Source organism: Mustela lutreola, chromosome 11 (assembly GCF_030435805.1).
Source record: "Mustela lutreola isolate mMusLut2 chromosome 11, mMusLut2.pri, whole genome shotgun sequence".
NCBI lineage: Eukaryota > Metazoa > Chordata > Mammalia > Carnivora > Mustelidae > Mustela > Mustela lutreola.
Window position 1 is genome coordinate 7,527,941 of NC_081300.1, and position 12,455 is coordinate 7,540,395.

The window sequence follows — 12,455 nt, forward strand, 5'->3', positions numbered from 1 at the left end:
CTGAGCCATAAGGAAGTAGATAGACATATCTAAAACACTGAGTGAACGGAGGGAGGAAGGTCAAGAGAAGAGACTACGATAGCGGCGCGAAGAGTGAGGTTTCCCAGCAGGTGCAGCGATGCAGGACGCAGGGGCAGGTGGAGTTACAGTGTCTGCCGCTCGGGAGTGGCCTCCACACGACGGGGCAGTGTCTGTACTAACGAGCCCGGCTAGTATTCTTCACCCCCAGATTTGGTGATGTAACACAGTAGAAGCTTATTTTCTGTTCACCTTTGGGGGGCCACAGTCTCCAGGTGAACAAAGGTGAACTCATCAGGTAGGCCCTTTCAAGACTTAGAGATCACCTCCCAGGAGCCCAGGGCGAGGCCAAGCACCTTTCCAGTAAGGTCATTTTCTCACAACGAACTCGGAACAGTTTGAATCACATACTCGTTCTTGTCGGAGTCATTGTGCCCCATCCCACCAGACCGTAAACTCTGTGTAGTCAAGAACCCTGTCCGTTGCCGATCTTTTTGTCATTAGAACTTCGCAGAGTGCCTCTGTAGACACCTTGGACGCAAATGTGCTCAAAACACAACATGTTGAAGGAAATAAGTGGTGATAATGAGTGGACTCTGTTGCCCCACACTAAACCTAAACATGCTGAATTTCTCTCCTAGACGAGACGCATGAGTACACGCTTTACATACTCCACTCTGGCCTTTTTGCCGGGGGCTCACAGCCCCAGAGTTTAATATAGACGGCCCTGGCTTGAAATGAAAGGAGCAAAGTAAAGTTTTCTGTAGGTGTCTAGCTATTCTCACAGCAAATGGTAGAGGGAGAACGTTTGTCTGACTTTTCACACCATCTTGGAGTAAGTATCAGTACTCTGAAGAGGACATCTGTTAATAAAATCACTGTAAATTTCTCTCAGATTTGGAAAGTCCTTATTGGATGTCAACTGTGTGCCTTACGAGCCACGGGAGGCTGTGGGAAATTAACAGCACTTGGTGTGGACACAGCACTGGCTGTATGGAATTGGGCTTGTAATTGGGAGGAGAAATGTTACTGGTTATACTTTATTATTGATTGTAATAAAGCGAGATTGGCATTATGCTACTCGGACTTCAGGGTGACAGGACCACACACAGCAAGGTGACCCAGCCTTGGCTGTGGTAGGGAGGACTCTACAGAGTAAAGTTTCCTAGAGAGTTGAGTAGGGGGTGGGAGATAGCAGGTTTTAACTGTCGTCTCATAAATGATACTTAAAACCTGGAACTTGGGTTATCACTTAGAATTTTCCCAGTTTTTATGTCATTCAAGAACCTGTCAGAGTAGCAGTAGATATCTGGTTGTCTCACCGTCTCCCAACTCCATGCCCTTTGTCCACTTAATGGTTTTCATTTTTCCATTTCATCGTCTAATGGCATGCAACATTTAATCTTTTTGGTTTTTTAAGGCTTTATTTATTTATTTGACAGAGAGAAACACAGTGAGAGAGGGAACACAAGCAGGGGGAGTGGGAGAGGGAGAAGCAGGCTTCCTGTGGAGCAGGGAGCCTGAGCCTGATGCAGTGCTCGATCCCAGGACCCTGGGATCATGACCTGAGCTGAAGGCAGAGGCTATAACCCACTGAGCCACCCAGGAGCCCCAACATTTAATCTTTTCTTGAAATTTCTCACCTCCTATTCAACTGACTTTAATCCTAATCCATTCCAGATAAAATGGGATTTTGATGGGAGTCACAAGAATTTGCATTTTTTTTTTTGAGAAGAATTTGTTTGACCCCTAATATAAGAACATTTTCACACATTGTTGTGACATTACATTTTAGTTATTAATATGATTATTCTCTTGGAGGTTTGATCTAATGTTTGTACTCTGTTCATGAGTCTGGTAATTTTTGATTTTTAGCTAGATTGCTAGGCTTCGAGTCAGAAATTATGGATGTGATTTGCAGGTTTTATTAATTTATTGCCGTTGACTGTGATATTGAACATGGACTATGAAGTTGATCGTCTCAGTGAGTCTGTCTCTTCATTTGTAACTTGATTATTCTTTATTTCTGAAGAGTAATTGTGAGTATATACTATTTTAGTAGAAAAACAAAGTACCTTTGTTAGTAATGTCAGTATAAACATGGTAAATTATCGTGTTGATATACAATAATGCTTTGTGATTATAGACATTTAAAATATAGACATTGTGTATTACAAAATGTTGACTGAAACACTTTGTTTCTTTAGGGTCCGCTCACTAGCATTAAAGCTTTTAGCGTGTCATCTCACAAGGGAAGAAGGGGCTGACACAAAGCGGCCTTCAATAGATGCCAGAGTTCTCTCCAGAGTTACTAATTTATTTATCGTGAAAAAGCCTATTGAACTCAAATTGGATGACAGAAGAGAACTGGTTATTAAGGTGACTATAACTGTCAGGTTTATTATTTCCTGGTTACTTGATGCATTTGTGTATCACATGTTTAATGTTACATTCTTCAGTTTGTGTACGCATCTGAGAGGAAAGGAAGTGTTTATTCATGGCTTGTTTGAAATTGTGTTCTGGCTTTGTCTGGCTTCTGGATAGATTTATTTATTGAATAAATATTTCTTGGGTGCCCACTGCATGCCAGGCATTATGTCCCTTTCATTTAATATATACACTGGAAATGCAGATTAATTTGAATAGCATCTTAAATACAAGATAAGGTTAATGTAGTGGAAAGAAATTCCGTGGTGGCTCTTTTTTTTTTTTTTCACTTTTTAAAAAATTTTTTTAAAATTTATTTTCAGCGTAACAGTATTTGTTGTTTTTGCACCACACCCAGTGCTCCATGCAATCCGTGCCCTCTCCAATACCCACCACCTGGTTCCCCCAACCTTCCACTCCCTGCCCCTTCAAACCCCTCAGATTTTCAGAGTCCATAGTCTCTAGTGGTGACTCTTAAAACAAATATACTGACATAAAAACTCTTGGAAATTCTTCTTGTTCTTATGTTGGAAATAGCCTATAAAGAAGAAGGAAAAAGTTCCTATGATTAAAGTTATTAGCTTCTTTATTATGAGAGGCAAAAAATAATACAGGTGGAAAGGCGATTTCTCTTAAATGTTACAGTGGTTCTGGGATTTTGTCAGTAATCTCTTTTCTAAATCTTTGGCTCCTTATATACCTCCAGAGGCATATCATCCATTTCCCTATCTTTAGTCAGGACTGTACCCAAATCATCCAGGACCAACGGAGGATTCGATAAAGAAAGCTATCCGTTATCTTCATTGATTCATTTCTACGCTTTATAGCTTCTCTTGTGACTTCCAGGGTATAGTCTATCAGTTTTAATTGAAGTTTAGACCAACCCCCAAAGCCTGCGGTGGTATTGTATAGCCCCAGATAATACATGGATTTTCTAAATGTTTTTCTAACCTAAGTGTTCAGGGCCACGTGACAGCCCCAGCAGGAGGATCGGAGAACCTTCCCCTGACTATATGTCACGTCCTGCTGGGGGCTTCCTGAGTACTGCCCGCTGGTAGTTGCTCCTGTGGCTTGGGTGTGATGTGGAGGAACGTGGGGAGTAGGGCTTCCGGCAGTGTCTTTGTGAGTCCATGTTAGGGCCAAAAGATAGGTGGGGAAAAGGGGTGTTGTCTTTGTCCTTTTCCTGTTCCCCTTCACTGTTGGGTTTGCCACCTCAGACCTGTCCTGGTATGAAGTGACAGGGACTGGTGTTGGGAGTGGCTCTATCGGAGTGCCAGGCAGCAAGTCCTAGCATGTGCTGCCTGGCCTCTGAAGAGGGAAGAACGGCAGAGGGCCAGGGGATTCTAGCTGGTGGCTTCTGGGAGCCGTGGAGAAATCTGGAGTCACATGTCTGGGGTTGCTATTCTTCGGTAACTACCTGTAGAGATGTTATGCAGCTTGGATGTTTTCTGTGACGTTCTTAAGGTGCTGATGGGTTATGAATGACTTCCTGGCAAAAATATACCTTAAAAAGAAAGGCATATTTGACATGATGGCTCTTTGTTTTAGATCCTAAGTTTTCCCTGACCTAGCACATCATTGCTGAAAATTTACATGTAAATATATGTAAGTAAGTGGACTTTGGAGCTTTTGTTCTTATGGTATGAATTATAAAATTTTATTGAACAATTGGAAGTAGATGAAAGCAATTTCTTTTTTTTTTTCTTTCTGTTTTTCAGTTGGAGACTGTTGAAAAGGTATATGAAATCTTTACCTCAGATGATATCGATCTTGTTTTGAGAAAGTCAGCCGCAGAACAGTTAGCTGTGATTATGCAAGGTAATGTCTTTTAAGAAAAATGATTGCTGTACTGCTGGTAATTGGATTTTAGATAGCTGTGTGCAGTAGTATCAGGAGTTGCAAACTGCAGTTTTGGGGGCCAGATACTGGCTACAGCCCGTTTTTTGTTTTTTGTTTTTTTGTTTGTTTGTTTGTTTGTTTAGTAGTCCTTAAGAATGGTTTTTAACATTTTTATTTATTTAAATTTTTTAAAAAAGATTTTATTTATTTGAGAGACAGTGAGAGCACAAGCAGGGGGAGGGGCAGAGGGAGAGGGAGAAACAGGCTCCCTGTTGCGCAGGGATCTTGACATGGGCTGGTTCCCAGGACCCCTGGATCATGACCCGAGCCAAAGGCAGACACTTAACTGACTGAGCCACCCAGGTGCCCTGGTTTTAACATTTTAAAATAGTTATTAAAAAAAAGAAACATAGAGAATATGTAACAAAGATGATTTGTGACCAGCAAAATCTACCATATTTTCTGTCTAGTTCTTTTCAGAAAATGTATGCTGACCCCAGTCGAGATTACCATAATTTAACCTGTAGAATGTCATTTGATAGAATTATCTTCCTTCTAAAGTAGTGATTTAATTCTAATAGTGAACTGGGTATTCCCTTCTCAATACGTAGTACACGATATTTTCAGTTCGTTCCAGCTTGGGTAAAGAAATCAATCAGACAGTACTTTGTGGGTAGATAAAATAAAAACAGTGCACTGTAACTTTGTATTTTCTTTAAAGGTTTATTTAAAAAAAACAACAACTAGTAAAATATATTGGTAACTTTATTTGCAGTGTTGTTATTCTACAGGCTTCCATTCTTTGGGTTTTCTATTTTTCCTTATATGTGATGCATGTAATTTATTTTTAATATTTGGGAGAAATGATAATTTTGCACTTACATAAAAAGATTCTATCCTGGAACATGGGATGTACTTAATGTTCCTGCCCTGGACATTAGTGGAAACTGGCGTGAGAAGAGTGATTTGAAAAAGCATATCTAACGTATTTGTGGCTTTAATAATGGTACAGACTGTAGAAAATAAGGCTCTTGAAAATGTAGACAGTCTTGGCTAAGAAAATCTTAAAACTCTTTTAGAGAGGATTCTTCCAGTATTGTTAATTACAAAAATAAAGCTTATAATTTTGGTGTACACTGTATTGGCAGGTAGTGGAAACTTTTATTTTTAAGTGGCAGCCAAAGGTATTTCTAGTCATAGATTCAAATTCAATATCAGTATTTGTATTTTTTTTTTAATTAACGTATAATGTATTGTCTCAAGGGTACAGGTTTGTGAATTATCAGTCTTACCCAATTCTCATTGTATACATGTATATTCTCAGTGAGAGTTATAGGAGAATAAATTAAGAAAATTTGTCTGTGAGAATTTGAATACTTACAACTAATCTATAAGCAACTAGACATTTTGTTGCTAGTAATATCTCCAGTATCTGTGTGTGCACACGTGTGTGTGTGTGTGTGCACGTGCATGTATGTCTTACTATATTTGGGCTGCACTAATAGAATACCACAGACTGGGTACCTTATGAAAAATGGAGATTTATTTCTCACCGTTCTGGGGGTTGGGAGTCCAAGATCAAGGTGGCCGCAGATTCAGTGTCTGGGGAGAGCCAGCTGCTTGGTTCACAGACAGCCAACTTTGCCCTGTGTCCTCATAGGGAGAAGAGGCTTCTTTTACGAGGACAGTAATCCCATGCTTCAGGGCTCCACTGTCCTGACCTAATCACCTCCAAAAGGCCCCGCCTCCTCGTATCATCTCACTGGAGATTAGGTTTCAGCAAATGAATTTTGGCGGAACATAAACAGTCCAGAGCAGTGAATACACACACACACACACACATACACACACTCCCCCCCCCCACATACACATAAACACACAGTCATGTACATATGCTTACTTAAAAAGGTCATATTTTTCAGAAATTCATGGAGTATGTTATAGTTCCTTACCCGTTATATTTGCCATTGAGAATTTTGAGGTTAGAAATCTAAATTTTATTTATTTTATTTACTTATTTAGTAAGCTCAGTGCCCAGTGTGGGGCTCAAACTTATGACTCTGAGATCAAGAGTCACATGCTCTAGTGGCTGAACCAGCCAGACAACCCTGAAATCTGAGTTTTTATTAATAGAAAAATGACCGTGTTGCAAGTTATTAACATTACTTTTAGATAATTCTAAACATCTTGAGGTAATGGATTTGGAAAAGAGAAGAATTGTCAATGAAACAATATAAAGAAATTAACTTGTCATGTACCAATAAAAGAATTCATTTGTATACTTAAAATTGTAGTAGTTTTCAGGGTCTGAACTATTTGATTTAACTGTTCTTTTTTAATAGCTTTTGAATTTTACATTGTAGAAATGAGTACGATTTGCTTGTTACTTAAAAGTTTTCAAATAGTTCAACCGTGTGTAAAGTAAAAATGTAAAGTTTCCAAGTTTCCTCCTCTAATTTCAACACGGGGTGTAACTGTTTTTAACAGTTTGAGTTGTGGATACCTGCTCTGTATTTTAAAACTACAAAAAATATTCTTTAACTCTTAGCGACTTCTTTTTTTTTTTTGTCTACAGATATTAAAATGCATGCTGTGGTGAAAAAGTTACACTTAGTTGACAAGATAATTGAATATTTAAATGAATGTGTAGGTCAGGATGGTGAGGTAAGACTAACAGTGTATCTAGACATTATTTTTATGGGTTGGTATTTTTATTAATCAGATCTGAAATTAAATTCAGCTGAATTTGGGTAAGTACTTGGAGATTAAGTCCCGATTAACACTAAGTATCTCGTTTATTTTTTTATTTCTAAGAGTGAGGTCTCTCTAAAGGAAAACTAATGTTAAATTTTTCAGGATGTATAAGCAGAAGTATAAACAAAGCTTATTTCATTGGAGAATAATTTTAATATTTATTTGCATTTTGTTTTATACAGTCTTGATGAAAAAGCATACAATTTAGAATAAGTTAATATTATAATATATTTTATCTCGCTTTAGAATTGGTGATAGTAGCATAACTGTGTTTTCCCTCCTGGCCAGGTCATAGAATGTTTAATTCAGCCGTGCCTCACGCTCTTGAGGAAAGTTCTTTGTGCCGACCCAGTCATGCGCATGGCCCTCTCCCAGCAGTCTTCTCTTTTGATCCTGCTATTCAGAGGTGAATAAAATAAATTCTGCTAATAATGAGATCAGTCTTAAGCTTTAAGTGTTTATGCTTTAACTGTAGGTCACATTTACTTTCTGTTTCACTAATAGAATAACGTTTTTTAGTGGATATGCTGCTAAGAATATCCGTTGCAATGGAAAATGTTTCTTTTGTGAAATTTCCTTGTAATCCTGTTACTGAGGAGGCCTCAGAGCTGAGAAAGGCTGAAGCCTCTGGTTGTTTTTTGCACATTGAGGTGGCTTTCATTTGGTGCTCAATTACCTGTTATCTATAAAGAGTGCAAGCTGCCACTGCTGTCATTATGCCTTCTGTCCCTTATCCATGGCCACAGTCTTAGTCTGCTTGTGCCTTTACATACTGACCTGTGGCGTGGTATCTGGTTGTGTTATTAAACTGACAGTGGGAGTGTACACCCAGTGCGTGTGGGCGGGGGGCTAGGTCATCCCGAAGGACTCTGAGCGCTAGTTTATTTCAAAGAGTGATTCTTTTTTTCTTAACCCATTTCAGTTTGGTTGTATTTAGGTAGAAAAATTCCATGTAGTTTTGTTCTCTTTTTCTCCCTTCTGACTGTTCTTGGTAGAAAGCTTGGTAACATTTTGTGCTATTTTTTTCTGAGAAGTTTAGCCACTGCCTTTAAATAAATCTGCAAGACGCATCTCGATCAAATGTCTCAATATGCTTAACCTTGTTAATTATCATAAGTGATATTTATGTTACAAATATTATTAGGATATACATTAGAATATAGTCATTTTATTTTAGCATTTTTGTTTCTTCTAATGCCATCTGCTTGCCAAGTGAAGAGCACAGTTTATTTAATAGAAGCATCGAATATAAGTATTGGTAAAGGTCCGAACCAGGTGAAGTTCTAAACAGACTCTGTGTCCAGGCTCCTGCTTTGAGTAGTGCATGAAATTTTACAATTTTTAACAGATCTGGAAGAGTAGTGGTTGTGGATCTTGAGTTTTCTTTTTTTTTTTTTTTTTTTTTTTTTTGAGTTTTCTTTAATCCTATTAATTATCTTGCTGATAATCTCACTCAGTAGAATTTCATCCCTAGTTTACCTTTCCTTTGTTTTCTTTTTAAATTTTTACAAATTCTTATTTTTATAATTATGATTTAAATTATTTATAATTTTGATTCAAATTATTCAAGCATTCATGAGCCCTTACTAGATTCGGCACTTTCTAAGTCAGCCTCATCTGTACCCTTTCAGTATTAACAATTTTTCTATTTCGTTGATGTTTGTGAGAACTATTTCAGTGAATCTGAAAATGAATTACAGCACCTCTTATTATGGATTTAGTTTCAGGACAAAGTTTTTTATTTATTTATTTATTTATTTAAAGATTTTATTTATTTATTTGACAGAGAGAGATCACAAGTAGACAGAGAGGCAGGCAGAGAGAGAGAGAGGGAAGCAGGCTCCCTGCTTAGCAGAGAGACCCATGCGGGACTCGATCCCAGGACCCTGAGATCATGACCTGAGCCGAAGGTGCCCCAGGACAAAGTTTTTTTTAAAGATTTATTTATTTTCGAGAGAGAGAGCACACATGTGTGAGCAGAGTGGGGGAGGGGCAGAGGAAGAAGGAGAGAAAGAGAGCATTTCAAGCAATTTCCCTACTGAGCACAGAGCCCCACTCAGGGCTCCATCCCACAACCCTGAGATCATGATCTGAGCTGAAATCAAGAGTTGGATGTTTAAGTGACTGAGCCACCCAGGCGCCATGGCAAAATAAGTTTTTTAATCAAGTTCTCTACCAGGAAAGTCAATTCCTCAGCAAATATTTATTGAGTACATGCTATGTGCTAGGTACAGCACTAGGCTCTGGGATATATTGATGAGCTTGGTAAATGACCTCCTTGAAGCTTACTTACAGTATAGTTGGGGACTTTGACAAATACACAGTGAAGCATAAAAATACCTATAATAGTGGATTTCCTGGTGCCAGAAGGAAATGTAGATTAGGTGGTGGGAAAACATCAGAGAATGCTTCCAGGAAATGTGGACCCAAGCTGGAATTTCAGAAATGAATAGTTCAGTTAGAGAGGGTTGATTTCAGATAGAGGGAGCCACAGTTAAGTGTGAGAGAGAACGTGTGTTTGAAATGGTGGTTGGTCAGGGATGACTGGATTTTGGGGGCTTCTGGGGTAAGGGGAAGACGATGAGATGAGGCATGGAGGGCAGTTCAGATGGGGCCTGGTAGGTCACAGGAGACAGCACGGAGAAGCCGTTTAAGATTATTAAACTGAAGGGTATTTGTTTTAGAAAGATTACTCTATCCACAGCATGGTGGATAGGTTGAAGGGGAATAACAATTAAATAATCTATCAGACACACTGCTTTTAATTATAAATTTTATGTAATGACAGAATCCTACCCCTGACAGAATTGCATGGTGAGAACTTAATCATTTATTACACTATCTTGCAGTGAGGAAATTGAGATCTAGAGAGATTTATTGACTTGGCCAAGTTCATAACCAGATAATGGTGGAGGCAAGAAAACCTAAACTTCCTTACTTTAGTCTGTTCGTTTTTGTTTTAAATAATTGCAGAACTTCTATATTCTTACTGTAAAGATTTGAACAGTATGGAATGATAGAAGTAAAATGCTAGAAGTTTTTAAACTTTTCTTTCCTTTCTCAGTTTCCCCAAAGAAGAATGTGCTAGGTATTGTTTGGCATATATCATTTGGATGATCTTTTCTTTATAGCCATGTTATATTTTTTTATGCTATATACTTAAATATTGTGTTGCCTTTTTTCAACTGAAAATGTATTTTGAATATCTTCCCATGTTATTACATGTGAGTCTGCCTTATTAAAAAACACAAAATCAAAAAATCACTGCATAATGTTTCAGAATTTCTGTTTGTCATATTTATATTTCTCTCAGATTTTTTCTTAGAAGATTTTATTTATTTATTTGACAGAGAGATCACAAGTAGACAGAGAGGCAGGCAGAGAGAGAGGGGGAAACAGGTTCCCCACTGAGCAGAGAGTCTGATGTGGGGCTCAATCCCAGGACCCTGAGATTATGAGATTATGACTGAGCCAAAGGCAGAGGCTTAACCCACTGAGCCACTCAAGCACCCCTTCTCTCAGATTTTTTTTTTTTTTAAAGATTTTATTTATTTATTTGACAGAGAACACAAGTAGGCAGAGAGGCAGGCAGAGAGAGAGAGAGAGAGAGAGAGAGAGAGAAGCAGGCTCTGCACTGAGCAGAGAGCCCGGTGCGGGGCTCTACCCCAGGACCCTGGGATCATGACCTGGGCTGAAGGCAGCGGCTCTAACCCAGGCGCCCCTCTCTCAGGTATTTAGCTATGATAATCATGTTTTATGATCATTTGTGTGTACGCTGTAATCAGAATTGCTGGGTCAAATAGATTTCACAGGATAAGGTTTGGTTTCCCTTCACATCATTCCCACCAGTGGTATTTTAAAGTGCTTATTTTCTTCATAACCTTGCTAAAACCGAATATGTCTCTTTTAAAACAGTTCTTTAATGTTATTGGTGAAAATAATATCTTATTATTGTTTTATTTTCTATTTTTAAAACAGTTTTAGTGCAGGTGATTATCTTTTCATGTATTTATCATACTCAGGTTCTTATTCTATGAATTGCCTATTTTTCTGTTGCATTTAATTTCTTTTTAGTGACTTACAGAATTTTTATATAACATAAATATAAGCCTTATGCCTGATTTTATGTTAAGATTTTCTTCCAACCTTTGTATCCTTTTTAATGTATTTATTATTACATCTTTAGCCTTAACTATTTTATGGAAGTTTATAAAGCTTTTCTGTTACGGCAGCTGAGCTTTTCATCATGCCCTAAAAGGAGGGCCTTTCTAATTCTGAATTCAGGATTCTTTTTTTTTTTTTTTAAATAAAGTCCTTTTTATTTATTTATTTGCCAGAGAGAGAATGTGGGAGAGAGGGAACGAGAGTACAAGCAGGGGGAGTGGCAGGCAGAGGGAGAAGCTGGCTCCTGCAGAGCGAGGAGCCCAATGTGGGACTTGATCCCAGGATCCTGGGGTCATGATGTGAGCCGAAGGCAGACACTTAACCACCTGAGCCATCCAGGTGTCCCTGAATTGGGGATTCTAAATGGGCTTCTGTTCTTTCTCTTAACATGTTTATAGTGTTGTTTAAAAAAAATTTAGATCTTTATGTAGAACTGGTTTTGGTAAATAGTGTAAGGTAGGGATCTAGATCTTTTTTTTTTTTTTTTTTTAAATATTGTAGGCAGTTATATTGCAGTAATTTCTTAGCTCATCCTGTGCCCACTCATATGAAGTCTACTTTATCATAAATTAAATTCTTACATGTATTTCTGTTTCTTTTTAGCTCATTGATGTTTTTAACCATGTGATTCACATGCTGATACTATCCTTAAGTCAGGAAAAGTATCTCCTTTGAAATTAATTTCTTGTTGCTACTTTCCTTGATTTGCTAACTCTGTATCATGTAATTATTCCCATGTGCTTGGTACCACCAGCATACCTATTTGATTAGAATTTCATAGTTGTCAAGCACTGAGAAGTTGTAGCATAGGGAATGGTACAGAGGTGGGAACTAAGGCTTATTAATGCTATAGTATTTGACCAGGCCACTTCACTAGTAGGACATAATGGTGCTAACTTTGGATCTTATTAGTGCAGAGCAGTTTCCTTTTCCATTATCTTGTAATAAGCAAGAGACACGAATTAAAATGCCACCAACACAAACAGTGTGTTCTGAAGGCCAACCCAAGTTCCATGACTATATGTTTGTAGGAATGGGCAGAAGTGATCAAATAAGTAGATCTTTGAATGAGCAAACTTTAGCTGGAGGTAAAGGACTTGGCAGATCTCCCTAGAAGCTACATTGCTTTGCTTCTTTAAGAACTGAAAGTATAGGGGAACCTGGGTGGCTCAGTGGGTTAAGGCCTCTGCCTTCAGCTCAGGTCATGATCCCAGGGTCCTGGGATCGAGCCCCGCATCAGGCTCTCTGCTCAG

The 12,455-nt window shown here is 38.4% G+C and overlaps 1 protein-coding gene across 3 annotated transcripts in view; it reads left to right on the plus strand.

Annotated features, from left to right (window-relative positions):
* RTTN (rotatin) overlaps nt 1–12,455 on the plus strand; it is a 156,186-nt gene that overhangs the window by 42,401 nt on the left and 101,330 nt on the right. For all 3 annotated transcript variants that reach the window (XM_059138929.1, XM_059138928.1, XM_059138930.1), the window contains 4 exons: nt 2,226–2,397; nt 4,164–4,263; nt 6,860–6,948; nt 7,327–7,444. In XM_059138929.1, coding sequence (XP_058994912.1) covers nt 2,226–2,397; nt 4,164–4,263; nt 6,860–6,948; nt 7,327–7,444 — 479 coding nt within the window. The remainder of the gene's footprint in view (nt 1–2,225; nt 2,398–4,163; nt 4,264–6,859; nt 6,949–7,326; nt 7,445–12,455) is intronic.